Source organism: Haemorhous mexicanus, chromosome 7 (assembly GCF_027477595.1).
Source record: "Haemorhous mexicanus isolate bHaeMex1 chromosome 7, bHaeMex1.pri, whole genome shotgun sequence".
Taxonomy (NCBI): domain Eukaryota; kingdom Metazoa; phylum Chordata; class Aves; order Passeriformes; family Fringillidae; genus Haemorhous; species Haemorhous mexicanus.
In genome coordinates, this window is record NC_082347.1 from 8037425 (window position 1) to 8055664 (window position 18240).

Sequence of the window (18240 nt, forward strand, 5' to 3'; positions counted from 1 at the left end):
CCCTGATTGTAAGAGAACCACCATTAAACATCTATAAACACCCCCCTCCCATGTGTGCTGCTGCCAAGTGTTTGTCTGGAAGTTGTGATGCATTGCTCTGTTTAGTGAGGCCTTGGTTCCAACAGAGGATTAGAGGAATGTACATTAATTATTCATAGCAATCATTGCTGCTGTGGGCAGCTCTCAGGACAGGGCTGTCCCCACTGAGCCTGGTGACAGGAGACATGGCAGCATTGTCTGAGTGGCCGTGGCAGGGGACACAATTACTGGTGATGGTGGTGGCATTGTGGTTGTCAGGAATCTTTTTGGGCTGTCAGGCTCCTTCTGAAGAAAATATAATGGATGTGATCAGCTCAGGCTCCTCTGGGCTTCATTGGGCTGTGTGCTAAAGGATTAGGGTGTGGGGTGGAAGGGAGGAAGCACAGCCAGCAGTGAAGGACAACTTGGGACAGGCAGGGCTGGAGGATGAGGGGAAGGATCTGTCTCCAAAGGTGGCAGTGGCTCTGCAGTGCGTTCCCAAGGTTTCCTATAAGAAGCTCCTCAGTGTGCAGCTCTGTCCTGCGTGCTTGGAGGTCTGCTGGAAGCCCCCCAGTCTTCTTCACCCATGTTCTGCTTTGCTTGGAGCAGCCAAATTGCTGCAAAAGCCAAAATTTGCTGCTGCTCTCAAATGGAAGGGGAATCCATTTGAAGGGACCATTTAGAAAGGAGTCACAAATCACCTCAAACATTTCAACCTATTTCACAGATTTATTTGTTCTGGCAAGTGAGATTCCAGTGAGGAATGAACTTTTAATGGCTGATAGTTTAATAATTTTTTAAAATAGCTTCATGGCTGCTTTTTTAATCTTGGAAATACACATGTGTGTGTATGTGTGTGTGTTAGAGTAAACAAAATTATTTCTATGATGATAAGTAGCTATAAATGGAAAGACATTCTTCATGTGTTATCCAACCATATGTGAAAGAAAAAGAAAGGAAAAAGGCTTCTCCTAGGATTGCTGTTCTGCTGATTCACATCTGCATTAGGACCACAGGGGCAGTTTCCCACTGTCACTTCTTTGTTCAGGCAGCCTCCACTAAATATATTTGTTTTGATAAAACAAGAGCTGGGAAATGAAATTAATTATCTGGTGCCTTCTGGAGAATCAACTGCTCTTGTTTGTTTATATAGAAAAGATGTAGGGGGAGTGATGGAGGGAGAAGTTCCTTTCTTGGCTTATTTCAGTTATTGTGCTCATTATTTGGTTCTTCCTGATGAATTCCTGTGAAGCAGCTTTTCCACTCTGCAGCTGAAAACAATCCTGCCAATGCACAAAGTCAAGAGGAAGCCACGGGATGAGCAAAGCAGTGTCTTTGTGTCCAGAGCAGGGTGGAATTGAAGATGACCCAAGATTCATGCAGCAACCTGGAGAATGCTGTGATCAGCTGCTTCCATGGCTGTACATCACTGGATAGCAGGAGTGGCACAGAGGGGAAGCAGTTTTTAGTTTGGTTGCAGTTTTACTGGGTTCATGTGCTGGTTTGCTGCACAGGATTATCTGCTGCTTTGCCAGAGTCACTGACACCACTTGAAGGTTCAAATATTTCCATGCAGAGCTGCTGGTGGGGTTTTTCAGATTAGCACAGTGAAAAATGAACTTACTCAGTAGCTGGCCTGCTTGCAGCAGTCTCTAGGGTTTTGGGATGAATGGTGGTCTGAAAGCAGGGAGAAATGATTATTTATGTTGGTGACATCTCCAGCACATCAGTGTCTGGGTGCAGAGATTTTGTTCAGAGCCCTTGGATTTCTCCAGTGTATGTCATCACCTGCCAGCAGTTGCTTGGCTTTAATCTGGTATCATTTGAACTATAAGATAATTTAAGATATTTGCCATGCAGTCGGCTACTGAACGTAGACAATATAGCTATTTTAACTTCTTTTTTGTCATTTAATCATAGGAGTAGGTTCACATTTAAACTGGCCACAAGCACTATTTCACCAACAAAATACAAAGTTTGGGCAGTGTCTGGAATGAGGAATGTCTCCTTCCTATCTCTAGCCAAAAGTAGGTGTTTCTTAGCTGGATAATCAAGGTTGTCTGTCCAGCCTCATGCTCTGACAGAGCAGTGAGCCTTGCAAAACAGAATTCCCTCTCCAGTGGCATTAGCCCAGCTAGGAAAGGCTGTCATTACATCTGAGCAGTGTTGAAGTCCTCTGTGGTGGAAAACATCCCAGCACACCCCATGCAGTCACTTCCATTTTCCTGGTCTGGATCCCAGGGGGCTCTTGTTGTTCCAGCCCACTTGGGGCCAGCTGAACGTCTCACTGCTGTTCACTGTAAGGCAAAGATGACTGGCTGGACAGGAACAGGGCTTAAATAATTTATAGCTCCATGCATACATTTAAAACCCATTTAAACTGGAAGAAAAGCAACCAAGACAGACTCTTTCTGCTCTTGTTAAATCACCCTTTCGCAGCCTTAACTTCTCTGTGGCAGATGGAAGAACATAACCATAAATATGTTTGCAGGAGCTGCTGAAATATTTACGTGGCATGGCACGCACACACCCAGTAGCAACTTCCTTCCAACAAGAAACCCAGCTGAAAGCTGTCTGCCAATGTTCTGTGGAGGCAAAATGCCATGCACCACTTTAAATTCTGGTTTTGCATGCAACAAGAGCTCCCCATAACAGATGGGAGTATTAACCACGTTTTAGAAGGAATGATGTCTGAGGCTGCTGATAGCAGCCCCACAGAGGTAGCACATAAGTCCTGTCACCTGACAGATAAGGCTCCAGAATTTGGAATATCTCATCCAAGGCCACTGTGAGCCTCCTGTTTGGCTTGTGCAAGAGATGGAGGTGGATACCCAGCCATTTTGTGTGAAGAGGGATCCTAAGGGCAAAGCTTTGTTAAATGCTACAGAAGAAAAGTAATTAAATAGATGTGGATGGCACTGGCAGAAGAAACGTGGCTTCCTCTGCTGAGACTGGGGGAGAGGGCTGTGATTTCACATCTGATTAATGGTGGGCTTTGGTCCTGAATATCAATTGTGTCCCACAAACACGTCAAGCCCTTCTCCTTAACTCATGCTTAAGCAATCTCCAGATGTCTTAAATCAGTTTAGGGTCCACCAGGTACTTAAATATGCAGGGTTGTCAGGGCGTATAATGACAGGATGGAAAGTGTCAGGGGTGTGAGCAATGCACTGAAAGCAAATTACCCCTCTTCAGTCTGTCACCAGGGGGGCAAAAATGTACACAGCATATCCATGCACTGGGAATTTCACAGGGCTTGCAGAAACCTACTGCCTTGCACTGCAAATTAGAGAGTTACAGGGTGGGGGGAGGTAATAGCATGTATTTAAGGTAAGTCCTGTGTTTATAAGCAGCACTGCATCCTGCTTGCCTTGGAGAGAGCTGGCATGGGATCCTGTGGGCTTGGGGAGGAGCAGTGGGGCTGTGGAGCTGCATCTGCAGCGGGCAGCAGGCATGGCTGCCCTCTGTCCATGGGCTGGCTCTGCCCTGCCCTGCCCCAAGGCTGTTGTGGATGCCTTGGCCCAGGTGCCCAGGAGCTGAGAGGAGTCTCTGTGCTGCAGAGGGGCTCTGGCAGCAGCTCAGGTGCCCATCCCTAGGGCTGACAGGAGTCTCTGTGCTGCAGAGGGGCTCTGGCAGCAGCTCAGGTGTCCATCCCTAGGGCTGACAGGAGTCTCTGTGCTGCAGAGGGGCTCTGGCAGCAGCTCAGGTGCCCAGGAGCTGAGAGGAGTCTCTGTGCTGCAGAGGGGCTCTGGCAGCAGCTCAGGTGTCCATCCCTAGGGCTGACAGGAGTCTCTGTGCTGCAGAGGGGCTCTGGCAGCAGCTCAGGTGCCCAGGAGCTGAGAGGAGTCTCTGTGCTGCAGAGGGGCTCTGGCAGCAGCTCAGGTGTCCGTCCCTAGGGCTGACAGGAGTCTCTGTGCTGCAGAGGGGCTCTGGCAGCAGCTCAGGTGCCCGTCCCTAGGGCTGACAGGAGTCTCTGTGCTGCAGAGGGGCTCACAGACACTGGCAGGCTGCTCTTGCTCACAGCTCATCGCGCTCCTCCTCGCTGCAAATGCAGGCACTCCTCTGGCTGTTCATGAAGGGCCGGCAGCCCAGGGTCCAGACAGCATTGAACACGGTGTCTGCCATGGATTCACAGGCTGTGGAGAAGGACAGGGTGGCCAGGTAAGGACAGGCAACCCCAAGCACCCCAGCCCCAGCCCTGCTCTGAGCTCTCTAGGGTTTGCCATTGGAAGCGTGGGCTGTCATCTCTTCTCTCTGAGAACTGCATTTTTATAAATCCTGAGGTTCCCTTCTCTCTTCTGATCGATGCAGGGTGACTCCAGTATAGGGAATAATGTGTTCTAACTCCATGATTTAGAAAGCTGAACAATTGCTTTATTAAGCTATACTATATTACACTGATGCTATACTAAAACTACATTAAAGAAACACTATACTACCAAGATGCTAAGGAAAAACCCGTGACTGTCTCCAGTCATGACACACCTAGATCCAATTGATCAAGGAATCAAAACAACCTTCACCAGTGTCTAATGAACAGATCACTTTAGGTAAACCATCTCCATAACACATTCCACATGTGCAAAACAAGAGCAGTGAAGAGTGATAAGAATTGTTTTCTCCTCTTCTCTCTGTGCTTCTCACTGCCTTCCCCAGGAAAAATCCTTGGGAAAAATTGTGCCTGCTGCTCTCTGTGAACAGAGCTGTGGCTACATCTTCTCCCCAGGGTGGCACTAATTTCTCTCCCCCCTAAACCCCTCCTTTCTTGCCTCCTTCAGGCCCTACTGGTTGATGATGGATCATCTGGGGCTCTGCAAGCAGCACTGTTTACCAAACAGATTTCCCAGGAGCCCTCCACATTACTCCTTCTCCTCTCAGTTTTGCCTGTAGCCACTATTAACCAACCTTTCTGGGCTTTTTTGTGAGTTATGATGCCAGGTGCCAGCCAGCATGAAAAATCCTACAGCAGCTGACTGCCTGACTACTAGCCCCTCCTCATCCCAAAAAACAACCCTGAAAGGGTTTATCAGTAAATAAACAAGTTAATAGTAAATCTTTAGGGTTTATTTACTGGCACCAACACTGATAGCTGTATGCATGATGAAGTTGGGAAAGCCTGGCCTTTGGGACTGTTTTCTCTTATCTCAGCCTCTCCAAACACCTCAGAGCTCCTGTTCCCTAGGAGGCTGCTCAGCTGGCAGGCACTGGAGAGGCTGTGGTGAGTCAGTGGGAAAAGCAAGGCTTTGGATGCCAAATAAGAGCTGGGATGGCTGTGGAGGAGGAGGAGGACTGTGACAGGAGCTGCTCAGAGCAGCCCTGGGGACAGGATCTGCAGAGCCCAAGGCAAGGGGAGGGTGGCTCAGAGATTCACTGGTGTTACCTGTGTGTCCTACAGGAGCCAGGACAGAGATGCTGCAGGAATCTACTCCTGCCTGCCAGAGGTGGCTCAGCCCAGGAGTGTGGGCTCTGCTCCACCTTAACTCCCTAGGATCTAGGCTTGCTTTGCTGCTGCAAGCAGAGAGCCAGAAAGAGACGTATGAAAAAGAGGAAAATCTGAAGAGATGGGAAGAAGTTGGCTTGCATGAGGAACTGTTGATAAGGGTGATCATGAAAGATTGGCTGTGCTCAGCCTGTAGCATTTATGTCTCAGTCCAAGTTCTCTTGCTGGCCTGGGCACTCTTTCCATGTATTTATCTGTGGTCAGGTAGGAAGCCATCTGCAGACATCTACTGGTGTCATGCAGACTTCCCATGTGTCCTAATCAGGCTGCACCTTTGGAAAACAAATGCATATTTAAGGATACCCTAGAGCAGGGCATCAGCAGAGGTTACTAAAAAAGCTCTTCTCAGACCTGCAGGCTAATGCTTTTTTAATTGGGCAAAACCAGGGTGGCACTTGAGCTGCTGGCACATCCCTAGAGCTTGCTGGCACTTCTGAGCCATCCAGAGCTGCCTGCAGTGGCTCAGCCACCCCCAGCCTGGTGTGTCCCTGGTGCCACCACCATCTCTTATCTGTGACCAGATCCCTGAGAGCCCTGTCCTTGGCTCTCTCTGTTTTGCTGGCCCCTGGCCACATACAGGTTTCAGGGTGTGCCTCACTGGCCCTGGAAGGCTTCTTGGTATCCCCTGAAGGTGTTTGAACTGTCTGGCAGCACATCCAAATTTTGAAGGAATTACTTCCAGGGTTGTTTGTGTTTTTTTTCACACATTGTAATGTTTTCTAAATGCAAATAACCAGAGACGTCCAGCCTTGGGACAGAAGTGCGTGGCAGAGGGGACAGATCTCTGTGCTCTCAGCCACCTGTGACAAGTGCAGGACAGAAATGCTGCTCCCTGCTGCTTCTTTTTGGCAAGGAAGGGGCTCCCTGCCCGGGGGATGTGAGGCAGGATCCTACCTTGCACCTTGGAGACGAAGCCCAGGCTGCGCTTGAGGTCGGAGCAGATGGAGTGGAGGCACCAGCGGAACTTGGCGTCGCAGCGGTACTTGTTGGCCCCACAGGTGTCATAGCAAACATCCAGCTGGTTACAGCACTTGGTCATGGCAGGGATGCCCAGGTCTAGCTGGGAAAGAGAAAAGAGGTGTCCCTTGGCTGGCTCCTGGCCTCAGGCTCACACAGCTGTGACGGGGTGAGGGGCTGCAGAGCTCAGCTGGCTCCTTTGCCAGAAGCTATTCTTGAAAGCCAGGGCAGCAGGAGGAATGTGTGCTCCTCCCTCACCATCTAAAGAAGGGTGAGGGAGCAGCCCAGTGCTGTCAGGGGTGCAACCCAGTGGTGTCAGGGGTGCAGGCTCAGTGCAGGCCACATCACATTCTCTTCTCTCTGTGTCCCAGGGAATGAACGTCTGGCAGAGAGGTGGGAAACAGCCCCTCCATGACCATTTTCTAGTTTTCATTTGTCAGAGAGCTCCATGTCCTTGCTAACAGTGGCAAAGGCCCCTTTTCTCTTTTCCTCTTTTTCCCACAACCTGACAAGGTCCTGCTTTTTGGCCTAATAAATGTGCCATAAATATTTTAATGCCTTACTTCTCAGAGATGCACTTGAGGCCAAGGACAAACACAATGTGGTCAGGGGAGTTCTGCTCCCTGTAAGCTTGGCTAATGACCCTGGGGGTGATGGGGCAGAAGGCCTGTCTCCTGGAGAGACTGGACTTGTTAGCTTGTTATGAATTATTCCTCTTTTTGCCCTTCCTCATGTAAAATTTAGGAGATGAATTGTTCCTTCATTGCACTCATGATTGCCTGGGTACAGAGATGGCACCACAGAAATGCCCACAAGGGTTGCAGTGAAATAGAGTTTCAGGAATTAAATCCAACATGAAAAATGGGCTGCAAAGAGAGGGGTTGTCAGAGCAGGAATCTGCCTAATTGCTGCAGGCTCCATGGGCAGCAATAATGCATGAGCTAAATGGGAATCCCTGCTCTGAGAGCCTCCTGGGAAGGCTTTTCCTGGTGATTCCAATATGTTCATTAATTGCCTTTAAGATAACGAGCAGGTGCAGTATTAAAGCCTGTGGGTTTCATTCAGTGCTTGGCAGAGGCAAAAAGTGTGGAAGAGGTGGAGGGGCAGGCGTGGAGGATGCACTCAGGTGTTCCTGTGTGCACATACGTTATTGCCACCCAGCTGCCCAGCCCAGCCCTTTTCTTGCCCAGAATGATGAGCTGGTGATGTGGTGGAGAGCTGCATCCTGTGGGGTTGGTGGGTGGGACAGTACATACACTTTCAGGTACCTTGAGCCCCAGAAAATGGGAGCTACAGCCATTGGGTTCTTGGGGTTTGTAGTGAGGCCGTGGCATGGGAGCCTTCCCTGGGAAAGAAAAGACAGAACAAATGTTAGGAAAGCTGATCTTCCTGAGACTAGGTCCAAAAAGCAAGCAGTGACAGACAGTTCCCCTTTGGTCTGCATCCCCAAACACTGCTCCTTACACTGCTAGCCCAGCAGGGGGGTTTCTTTCTCTCCTCAGTTCATTCTTGGACTGTTGGTGTGCTGTGGATGTCCCCCAAACTGTCTGATCTTGCTCTGAGCAGGTCTTCTCAGCCCATTTTCTGCCCATGGTGATGTCCTGCCACATTTTGCAAATCATTTCCGTTCCTTTAATCTCTGCACCTTCCTCAGTTTGCCTCTTAATATGCATAAAGGAGCAAGAACTCCCTCTGTGAATAATTATTTACCCAATGTAGGAGGAGTCCAGCTCACAGCCAGCTCTAGCAGTACCTTCCAGCAGCATTTTAATCTCATTTTTGTAGGGGAGCCTGTTCAGTGCCCAACCACCCTCTGGGGGAAGAACCTATTCCTGATATCCAGCCTAACCCTGCCCTGACAGAGCTCCAGCCATTCCCTGGGTCCTGTCCCTGCAATGGGAAAACATAAGCCATGTGAATACTCCAACAAAAACTTGTGCCTTGAAGCCAGTCACATCAAGGGTTAAGTTCCTGCTTCCCTGAGCACAGCTAGAGAATTTATACAGACATAAAATGGATCTAATTCAGCCCTTCAAGGCAGGGTTGGGTTCTTTTAAACTCCATTTCCACTTCTTGCTTCTTGTCAGCACCAGGAATTATTTAAGACATTTTCCCCATTTTTCTCTTCAGGTACCTAAAATGCCAGTGGTTAATTCAGCCATAAATCTGCTGTGCCCTTGGGAAGGCCTTGCAGCCAAAAGCCTCAGAGGGACCCATGTAGGAGTGTTCCCAGCACCTCTCAATTAAACTTGGCCAGAGCTGTTTTGCTTAAATAACAGATTTGCTACAAATAAATAACAAGCTGAAATGCTGTCCAGCTGTGAGATGCCAACAGGCAATTTTCCCCTTCCAAAAGAGCCTTGATGGCTTTTTGGAAGAGGGTGAGAACTGGGACTCAGAATTCAAATGTTCCTGAACTGATGCAGAAGGCAGAAGAAAGTTCAAAATCCACTGTGGGTTTTGCAGGATGGAGTCAAATTTGAGTGTCTTACTTGTAATATTGGTTGTAAAAATTCTGATCCTGCAGCACACTGACAGTTAATGGGATAGGATGGCAAGTCTGAGTAGGAGTGAGACTTTTGGGGATGTGGAGATCATAGAATCATAGAATGGCTTGGGTTGGATGGGACCTTTAAGACCATCCAGTTATCCAGTTCTACCTGAATTATCCAGTTCCCAGCCAAAAATAGCTCTGTTTCCAGATCTTCAATTCAGCTGAAGCCACAGCTATTCTAATGTTCTAGAAAGCTGTCCTGAGGGAAAAAAACCCTCACATAAATAAGGATTGTGCTGATCCACAGAGCATCAAACTGCCTTCAGGATAAGCCCTTGTAGGAAACCTGTCCCCTCCCCTCTGCAAAAGAGAGCTTTAAAACTTATAAAGTGCCCCTTTGTACTCTTTCTCAGCTAGGTCAAGTCCAAGACACCACAATTAACCTCTCTCCCACATCTTGTTTTGTAGGTAACAGGAAAGCAAAAGCAAAACAGGAATATCAGGCATTCCTGCCTCTCTACAAGCAGTGACTCAGTGCTCCTGTTATCATTTATTGCTTGCCCATCCTTACAGACAAGAAGATAGATTTCAGGCCACTGCCTTGTTGCTACAGCCCTAGAACTGAAGTTGAGTTTCCCTGATGCATTTTAATGCCCCCAGGCTGTTGTAGCTGTTCCCAGAGGCTGGAAAGCAGCCAGCTGGCTGGATCAGCTGCTGGCAATGCAGGAGGTTCAGGCACTGCAGTGCTGGGACACTGGCAGGGGGAGCTGAGTGTATTTTTGAGTGAATGGATGGTCTCAGGGCTCCTGGCACTCTTGGGTGGTCCATTGTTGTTTGTGTGCCCCAGGCAGGCAGGCTTTGAGCAGAGGTGCCTGCACACACCCAGCCTTGTGTGCCCTGTTGGAGAGGGCCTGGCTTTGGAGGCTCTTTTCCCACAGCCTGGAGGTGCCCCCTCATCTGAAGCCCTTCAGGACCAAATGCTGAGCAGAGCACTGAAGTCTTGCCTGGCCAGGAGGAAGCTACAAGGCCTTCACTCCCAGCTCAGGCCGTTTGTTTCCCCAGTGAGGTTTTGTAAGCAGGAGAATATTTGCCAGTAAATGCTAGTATAACCCTAATGTCCTGATTTAAGGGAGTCATCCATCACGTTGGTTGTTTTCAGACCTCAGTAGCTGCTGAAAAATCAGGAGAGTCTTACAGCTGGAACAGCCACATGCTCAGCTGAAGATGGATGTGGCAATCACAGGTGAGTCCTGACCTTTACTGTGTCAAAATAAGCTATTTTTGGTATCTCTTGGCTGAAATGAAAGTAAGTAGAAGGAATAATTTTTGTTTCATGCCTGGGGAGAAAAAGTAATCAGGCCCTGATTCAGCACAAAGATGGTTTGAGTTCATCCTTCTGAGCAAGGATTGGATCTCACTGGTTTGGGAGCATCCTTTCCACTCCCAGTTTGCAATGTCTGTGCCAGAGATTAGCAAGGACAAATGGTCCTGGAAGGGTCCAGCAAGGCCCTTGAAGCCATGTGGGCAGCATTTCAGAAGTGTCCTCCTTCAGGCAGTGATTAATGAGCTGTTCAGCAGAGGGTGAGAACTGGGCTAATGATGGGCTTGTTTTCCTTTCTAGGTAAAACACTGCTCCTGTGAGATGCAGGGTGCTCCTGGGGTGTGAGCAGGGATTTGTGCTGCTCTCTGGAGATGCTTTCCACAAGGACAGGCAGGGAGAGCCCTCTGGATGTGTCCAAAAGCAACAACTCCTGCATGATGTGGTGAGTCCTGAGGCTCCCTGAATCCAGCTCTGAATATCAGCATTGCCTCAGGCACACTGCAGTCCCAGGCACGTTTTCCCCACTGCCAGGGGTTTCAGTCTCTACATTAAGGAGGGCAAGGCCCTTTCTGCTCTGAGTTTGGAGCATGGTGGGGACCTTTAGGAGGTTGTCACACACATGGCCTGGGGCTGCCTGATGGGTGCTGGGGTTCTGGGGGGGCACCACCTCCAGACACACATGGCCCTCCTGAGCTGCTGCAGAGAGGACTGAGGGCCCCCCAGGCTGAGGGACCAGGGCCACTGTGGGGCTGTGGTGGTGGGCTGGGGTACCTGGCTCCCTCCACCCCATGGGGCTGAGCTTCCTGCCTTGCTGCTCCCTGTTTGTTCTCAGTGTGGGGCCTGGGGAGCAGAGCTGGCAGAAGGGGGAGGACACATACATTCACATTAGATGGATGTTGGGAAAAGGTTTTTCACTCAGAGGGTGACTGAGCACTGCAAACACTTCCAGGCTCATCAGAGAAGTGGTCCCATGGCTACCAGAGCTCCAGGAGTGTCTGGAAAACATTTTCAGGCACAGGGTGTGACTCTTGGGGTGTCCTGCACAGGGCCAGGAGTTGGACTCCATGATCCTGGTGGGTCCCTTCCAACTCAGCCTGTTCTATGATTCTGTGACATTATTTATGAAACAAAACACAAACCAGCAACTTTCAGACTGATTTTAACCTCCTCCCCTGGCAAGGAGCTGAGGTCCCAGCCCTGCAGCATCTCTTTGTCCCAGTGCCCTGGCTGCTGGCCTGGGAGGAGCAGGAGGTGCATGGGATCCATGCAGACTGAGACAGAGTCAGTGGGATCTCCCCAGAGCATTGAGTCTGTCTGTGAAAAACAATGCTCTGGGGAGGAGAAGGGGTTGAAATCCCTCTGTGCTCACAAGCATCTTCCCCAGGTGGTCACTAGGGGTGTGGGGTGAAGCTGTGGGGCAAGGGGCTGACAGGCAGCTGTGGCTGGGCAGGCTGAGGTGACAGGACAAGGTGTTGCTGTGGGATACTTGTAGGAGGCTGAGGAGAGGATGCAGTCTGTGGGAAAACTCCTGGCTGGCTCCTAAGCAGATCATTCCCGCAGGTACCCTGGTGATGGCCAGTGCTGCCTGTGGCCCTGTCACCCCACAGACTGCAGCTCTGTGCACCCTAGCTCTGTCCCCTGCCCTCCCTGAGAGGGGGAGGTCCTGAGGGCCTTCATCCTGCCCCCAGACAAACCAAACTAATCCTTTTTGGTAAACCACCAAAAGGTGAAGTCCAAAGCAGCAGGAGCTGCCTCCTTCTGCCTTGAGCACTAAAGGCTCCTCCCGGTGACGTGCGGTTTGTCCCTCTGTTATCTCCTCCTCCAGCCCGCGGCACTGGCCAGCTCACAGCTGCTGGATAAGGACACTCCGAAGGTTGCTGAGATTAGGGCAGCTGGCTCAGCCTCCCCTCCCTGTGCTGTGCCAGGCTCCGGGCAGCGGGACAGCCCTGGTACCCGTGTGTGCCCTGGCAGCCCTGGTACCCGTGTGTGCCCGGGTACCTGTGTGTGCCCTGGCAGCCCTGGTACCCGTGTGTGCCCGGGTACCTGTGTGTGCCCTGGCAGCCCTGGTACCCGTGTGCCCTGGTACCTGTGTGTGCCCTGGCAGCCCTGGTACCCGTGTGCCCGGGTACCTGTGTGTGCCCTGGCAGGGAAAGCCGCATCCTCCCCTGCTGTGCTGTGCGCTCATCGCAGTGCCTCGGAGAGCTGGCTGCTCTTGGGAAAGGGGGTTCAGTGTCCCTGTGCTGGCACTGGCACAGAAGTTGTGACTCTGAGCACTGCCAGGGACATCTCCTGGGTAGGAGCAGCTGCTCGTGGCCGCAGGGGAGAGGGAAAGGGGGGAAAGGGCGAGGAGAGAGGAGCCAGTAGCAGTGGGGTTCACTCACCATATCGACAGCGGTACTGACAGACTCCGTTTTTCCCCCCGAGCAGTTCCAAGAAGGAGTCGAAGTAGCTGTTCACCGCTTCAAAGCCGTCCCGGATGGTGTCGATGCCCCAGTCGGAATAGGATGACCCTGCCTGGGAGTCCTGGCCGGGGCTGTCGGGCGCTGCCTCCTCGGAGCCGTGCCCCAGGCGCAGGCTGAGGCACAGGAGCGCTGCCCCCAGCAGCAGCCGCATGCTCAGGGCCGAGCCCGAGCCCCGGGCGGGCAGAGGGGCAGCAGCGGCGGGGATGAGCTGCTCTGGGCAGGAGGCAGCGGCACCGCTCTGCCTGGACTTTAAACGCTGCCCGGGCAGCCGGCGTGAGGTCACGGCAGCCGGGGTGCAAAGTGCAGCGCCGAGATACGGAGCGAGTTCAGCTCCCTGAGCTGGGAGTTTGCACAATCCCGCTGGGACACGCTCGGTCCCCATGGCTGGGGGGGGACACCCCTGCCTCACCCCTGAGCGGGGTCTGTCCCCCCAGGACCCTGCACTCCCTCGCCAGCCTGCTGGGACGTGAAGAGCATCTCTCTGTCCAAAATTTCTGCTGCTCAGGCAGGCTGAGGAGCAACCCTTGCCTTTTCCCCAGGCCTCCTGGGCACAGGGAGAGGTGGGATGAGAGCTCCACCCAGCCTGGCTGCTGGGTGTTTTGCTCCTAGCAGATCCCAGGGGCCCATGGAGCCTCGGAGGGGTTGATCCAGCAGCTTGGAGAAGTTTGGGCCAAACACTACATTCAGGGCATTCCTTGGCATCACCTCCAGTTCCAGGATCAGTGTGGTAGGTGAGTACTGCCTTTGATGTGGCTGATGTTATAGGGCTGGTTGTTACAGCTCCTGTGTAATGTAAATTAAACCTGTAGCACAGGTGACCCAGGAGGAAAGGTTGGCACTGAGACCTGAGCCAGGGAATGGGTTGAGGGGCAGCAGCCCCTCCTGGCTCTGGAGTGGGACAGGCCTGCCAGGACCTAGGGGCCTGCCCAGCTGGTGGAGAGTTCATAGTTACTCATTGAAAAGAAAGCAACCAAATGAACACCAACAGCAAAAGACAAAGCAAAGCACTCGTGAAGAATAGAGAAAGGAAATGGTGTGGGAAGGTTCTGGCTGCTCTTAGAAAGCTTTTCAGATGTGCCCCAGCACAGCACTGTCTCTCAGGAGGAGCTGGGCTGCAGGCATTTCAAATCTATGCCAAACACAAATGCAAATTCTGGCATTTTATTGCTTTGCAGGAGGTTTAGCCCCACTGCATTGCTGCTTCTGAAGGGCCAGAGCTCCATGGCACTGCCTGTGTCTCTGCACGTGGCCCTGGGTGATCAGCTCCAGACATGGGATAAGGAGGAGGAACCACAGCCAAGTCTTGGTTTCTCAGGTAAGTCAGAGAAGTGGGGAAGGGAGCAAACAAGCTGGTTAGTGCCTCTGCTGTGCAATGGTGTGGAGCCAGAGGCAGCTGCTGCCTGCTTGTTCCACCTGTTCTGAGGCCCAGTCTGCCAGGGCTGACTTTTGGGTGAGGGGACACTTAGGAGTGCAGGAGCTCCCCGGGGAACCTCAAACCAGCTTTGCCTTTGGGGAAATAAACCCAGATGCAGAGAACACTGGGAAAGGGAGGTTGGCAGCTTGGGAATAGTCCAATCCTTGCCTCAAGTAAGCCTTTTGTGACATCTCTGTCACCCCTGGCACACGGCAGAGGGGGTGCTGGGGAAGTGAGGACTTCCCTGCAGGAGCACTGGAGGGCTTGGGCCTCTCCTGTTGTTCAGACCATGCTGGGGACTGCTCTGTCAGTCATGGGTGGAAATGGTCCCTGGAATTTGTTGTCAGTGCCCCGGTGCAGGGCAAACTGGATTCAAGAGTCCCACACTGTGTCCTGCAGTGAGTGGAGCCTTTGGTGTCTCTGCTGGTTCAGTCCCCGCCCTGCCTGACACTCCAGTTCACAGTCCCAGTGCTCCCAGCCTTTGCCAACTGCCTGGCAGAAATTAATGCAAAAAAGAGCAAACCAGCTATTGGGGACTAGCTTGGAAATGTGTAAGAGCCTCTGGGTGTCTGTGCCTGGTGTCCTGCTTTTATGTAGAGCCTTTTAGGGTTGTTCTGGAGGCAGTTTCAGAACACAGCTTTCTTTGTCATCCCTCGGTCCCTGCTGACTGATTCATGTGCTGCTGAAGGCAGAGAAAGAGGGAAAAAATGCTGGCAGGACTGCAGAGGAGGCAAACCACAGGGAATGTGACATGAGCAGGGCATGCAGCCTGGAGCTGGTGGCTCTGGAGCACCCAGGCTGTTTGCAAAATGTATTGGAATTGGGAAAGCTGAACAGGGCGGGGAGGGAGCAGCTGGCAGAGGGCAGAGCCTGGGTAAAGAGGAGTCAGAAACTTGCCTGTTAGTCACTAGTCCCGAAGCAAAGGTTGGTGAGTAAAAAGCTGTTTAACTGCTTTTCCAAAACGTGGCAGCCCCTTTGCCCTGCCCCAGGGATGAGCCACTCTCCTTCCTTCCTTCCGTCTGTTTCCTTCCTTCCTTCCCTCCCCGAGCCAATCTCCTGAGAGCTTTTCATTCCAGCTGCAAATATCTCGGTTGCACCCAGACTGCAAGATCTGAAGAGCAGGAAAAATGTAGGATTGGATAAAAGTGACCTCCAGTTTTCCCTCGGGGAGTGGCTCAGCAGCTGCAGCAGTGGATGTGCACAGTGGGACCCCGCGGGTTCTCTGGCCTGCCTTCGACCCACTGCAGTTACCAAAACTCCTTCCCTGCGCCAGCTTTTCTCTCTCTGAAGATTTAAGGGGTGCAGATGCTTTTTGCCACGGTGGTGAACTCTGACAACTGCTCCCTGAACCTGGCGCTGACCTCGGCATAGGCAGCTCCTGCCTGCGTGCATTCATTCCTGCCTCCGTAATGCTTAAATATAGCGCGGCCCGGGCCGCCGTGAGTCACGCGTTCCCGGGACACTGCGGGCTCTTGGCAGCGCTCCTGGGCTGCGAGGGAGAGGGGACTACACCCGTCCTGTCCCTGCGCTCCCGTGGCAATGAGCCCCATCCCAAATGGAGCTGGAAAAGCCCTTTTGGCTCCGCATCAGGAGCCGAGCTGCAGCTCCTGTGCTGCATCTCCTGTGCTGGGTTCCTCCTTGGCAGCACGTCTGGCTGTGCCAGCATCCTGCCCGTGCCACTCTGCTGGGGAGGACGTGGGATAGAGGGACCGAGCTCCTTTTCCACCGGCTTTGGCTGGCTCGGGGAGCTGCTGGTGGGGAAGAGCAGCTGGTGGCTCAGGTTAGTGGGTGATCCGTGGCTGCTCCCAAGCCCAGATGAGTCACTGATTATGGGGAGGAGAGCTGCGGGTCGATGGTGAAATCCCCGCGTCCTCCGAGCCAGGTCAGAGTCCGGCAGCCGGGAGAGGGTGGGTGGGGTGGTTAAAGACCCCCTCCCCAAGGGAGCTCAAGTGTGTGGGCAGGTCCAGTCTCTCCGGGAGGCCCTGGGCAGGTCCCTTGTGCAGCCTTCCCCCAGCCTAGGACAGGGTTCTGCCCCTGTGCCCCTGTGCTCAGGTGAGACCCCACCTGCAGAGCTGGCCCAGCCCTGGGCCCAGCACAGGAGGGACCTGGAGCTGCTGGGGAGAGCCCAGGGGAGGCTCCAGGATGAGCAGAGGGATGGAGCAGCTCTGCTGGGAGGAAAGGCTGGGAGAGCTGGGATTGTTCAGCCTAGAAAAGAGAAAACTGTGGAGATCTCAGAGCCCCTTCCAGTGCCTAAAGGGGCTCCAGGAGAGCTGGAGGGGCTGGAGTGACAGGACAAGGGAGAAGGGCATCAAACTGACAGAGGGCAGGGATAGATGGGGATATTGGGAAGAAATTTGCATTGTGAAGGTGGTGAGGCCCTGAGGAGGCTGCCCAGAGGAACTGTGGCTGCCCCTGGATCCCTGGAAGTGTCCCAGCCTACGCTGGACAAGGCCTGGGATAGTGGAAGGCATCCTTCCCCATGGCAGGGGGTGGAACTAGATGAGTTTTAAGTACCTTCCAACCCAAACCATTCTGGGATTCTATGATCCTGTCAGACCCTTTCCTTCCTCTTCATCTTATCCTGCCCTCTGACACTGACAGGCCTTTCTCCCTATCTCTGACCTTTCCCTGCCTGTTCAGCTGCAGTTGCTGTGGTCCTTACCCTTGCAGGGCTCCTCCCATGCTGGTGACCCCCATGGTCACCTTTCACTGCAGCTGTGCCAGAAGAGCCCCAGGGGCCCAGGTAGGATGGTGGGAAGTCACTGGCTGGGGTGGGACAGGGCTGATCCAGAGCCCTTCCTTCCTCCAAGGCCTGTCTTGGCAGGGGCAGGGCAGCAGCTCAGCAGCACAGGGTGGGTGGACATGGAACCCCATCACCCTTCCAAAATCAATGCTGCTGCTCTTCAGGCTTACTGCAAATGTGTGCTCACATCAGCTGTGTAGGGGCAGTGCCCTCCCTACCTGCAAGCCAAGAGCTCCATGGGCAGCACACAGCTCCCTTCCACAGGCACAAGGATCCAGGCCTCTCAGCAGCCCCTGCTGTGCTTTTTGCAGGTTCCTGATGATGGGAATTAAGCACGAGCTCCACTGCACTGCAGGGTGAAGCCCAGGGATGGCTGAGGTGTGAAGACCCCAGGGGTTTTGGTCATGGAAGAGGTCAGCCTGACCTTCTCACATGTGAGTTTACTGTGCTGTTTAAGTCTCTGGTGCTCTCTTCCCCTCCCTAGAACCATTCCAGGGTAAGTGGTTGTTTGATCTTCTGGCTTCACAAAATAGATCTGCCAGCCCTGGAAAAGGGACCCTCAACAGCTGACCCTGCTTTCAGCCCAGCATTATTTGCCCTCCCCTCTTGCAGCCCTTTAGTGCTGTGTGTTCCCAGTTAGAGACACAGAGTTTAGTGTTGAACAGGAATTTGGGGTAGGAGCAGCTCCTGCACCTGCCCAGTGAGATGGTGAAGGGAAACAGAGGAGCTTGGTTTCCACAAATGATGATAAAACTCTGGTGATTAAACTCTGTGTGATCAGATTTATAGCAGCCACATAGGAGGACAGTTGGATGTGGAGGATTTCTCACTGCTAATGGCAGTGGCTTTTATTTTAAGCCTGTTCACTTTTTTTTTACATTAAAAATTTTATTACAAAAAATGTAACAGTAAGGCAGTTGTCAGTCACTGTGAGCCCAGACAGTTTTCAATCATGTTTAATACAAAACTAGATTCACACAGGAGCCACACTGGGGATCCAAAAGCCCTCTGAGAAATGATGGGATAAGGCAGAAGCAGCAGCACCACTGTAATCCCTTACACAGTCAGTGTTGGATGCATGGACACCACTGCAGTGGAGGGAGAGGAAATAGGGATTGTCTGCAGTTTAAAAATCTAAGCCAACCCTGTTGTCATAATCTGGAACATTCCTGATGTGTTCCAGCAGACTCGAGATTTAATTTTGAGAGATTGGTTTTTTTCTTTAACCAAGTAAAATGTTCTACTGTCAAAAGGAGAAAATTCTTTCCTGAAGAATTACCTGTGAGCAGTTCACTGCTTTAAAAAGTCGTGCACCAGAACATTTGTACTCC

The 18240-nt window shown here is 52.2% G+C and overlaps 1 protein-coding gene across 2 annotated transcripts; it reads right to left on the reverse strand.

The window, feature by feature from the left end:
* Positions 1-723: 723 nt before the first annotated feature.
* Positions 724-17648, reverse strand: PLA2G12B (phospholipase A2 group XIIB). Of its 2 annotated transcripts, none has more exons than XM_059851013.1 (4): positions 12672-17648; positions 7744-7820; positions 6413-6578; positions 724-4154 (listed from the first exon to the last, which is right to left on the reverse strand). In XM_059851013.1, the coding sequence occupies exons 1-4, from the start codon at positions 13696-13698 to the stop codon at positions 4036-4038; spliced, it is 1389 nt and encodes a 462-aa protein (XP_059706996.1). In that variant the 5' UTR covers positions 13699-17648; the 3' UTR covers positions 724-4035. The 2 variants fall into 2 exon arrangements, with proteins under 2 accessions (XP_059706996.1, XP_059706995.1); XM_059851012.1 differs by having other exon boundaries at positions 7732-7820.
* Between the last annotated feature and the right edge of the window lie 592 nt (positions 17649-18240).

Excerpts from the sequence above, each read along its gene's own strand:
- PLA2G12B (XM_059851012.1), bottom strand. The coding sequence starts at position 13,698 with ATGAACTCTCCACCAGCTGGGCAGGCCCCTAGGTCCTGGCAGGCCTGT. Across the intron at positions 7,821-12,671 it reads TCAGTACCGCTGTCGATATG|GGAAGGCTCCCATGCCACGG; the intron begins GTGAGTGAACCC and ends TTTCTTTCCCAG. Across the intron at positions 6,579-7,731 it reads GGCTCAAGGTACCTGAAAGT|CTAGACCTGGGCATCCCTGC; the intron begins GTATGTACTGTC and ends TCTCTTTCCCAG.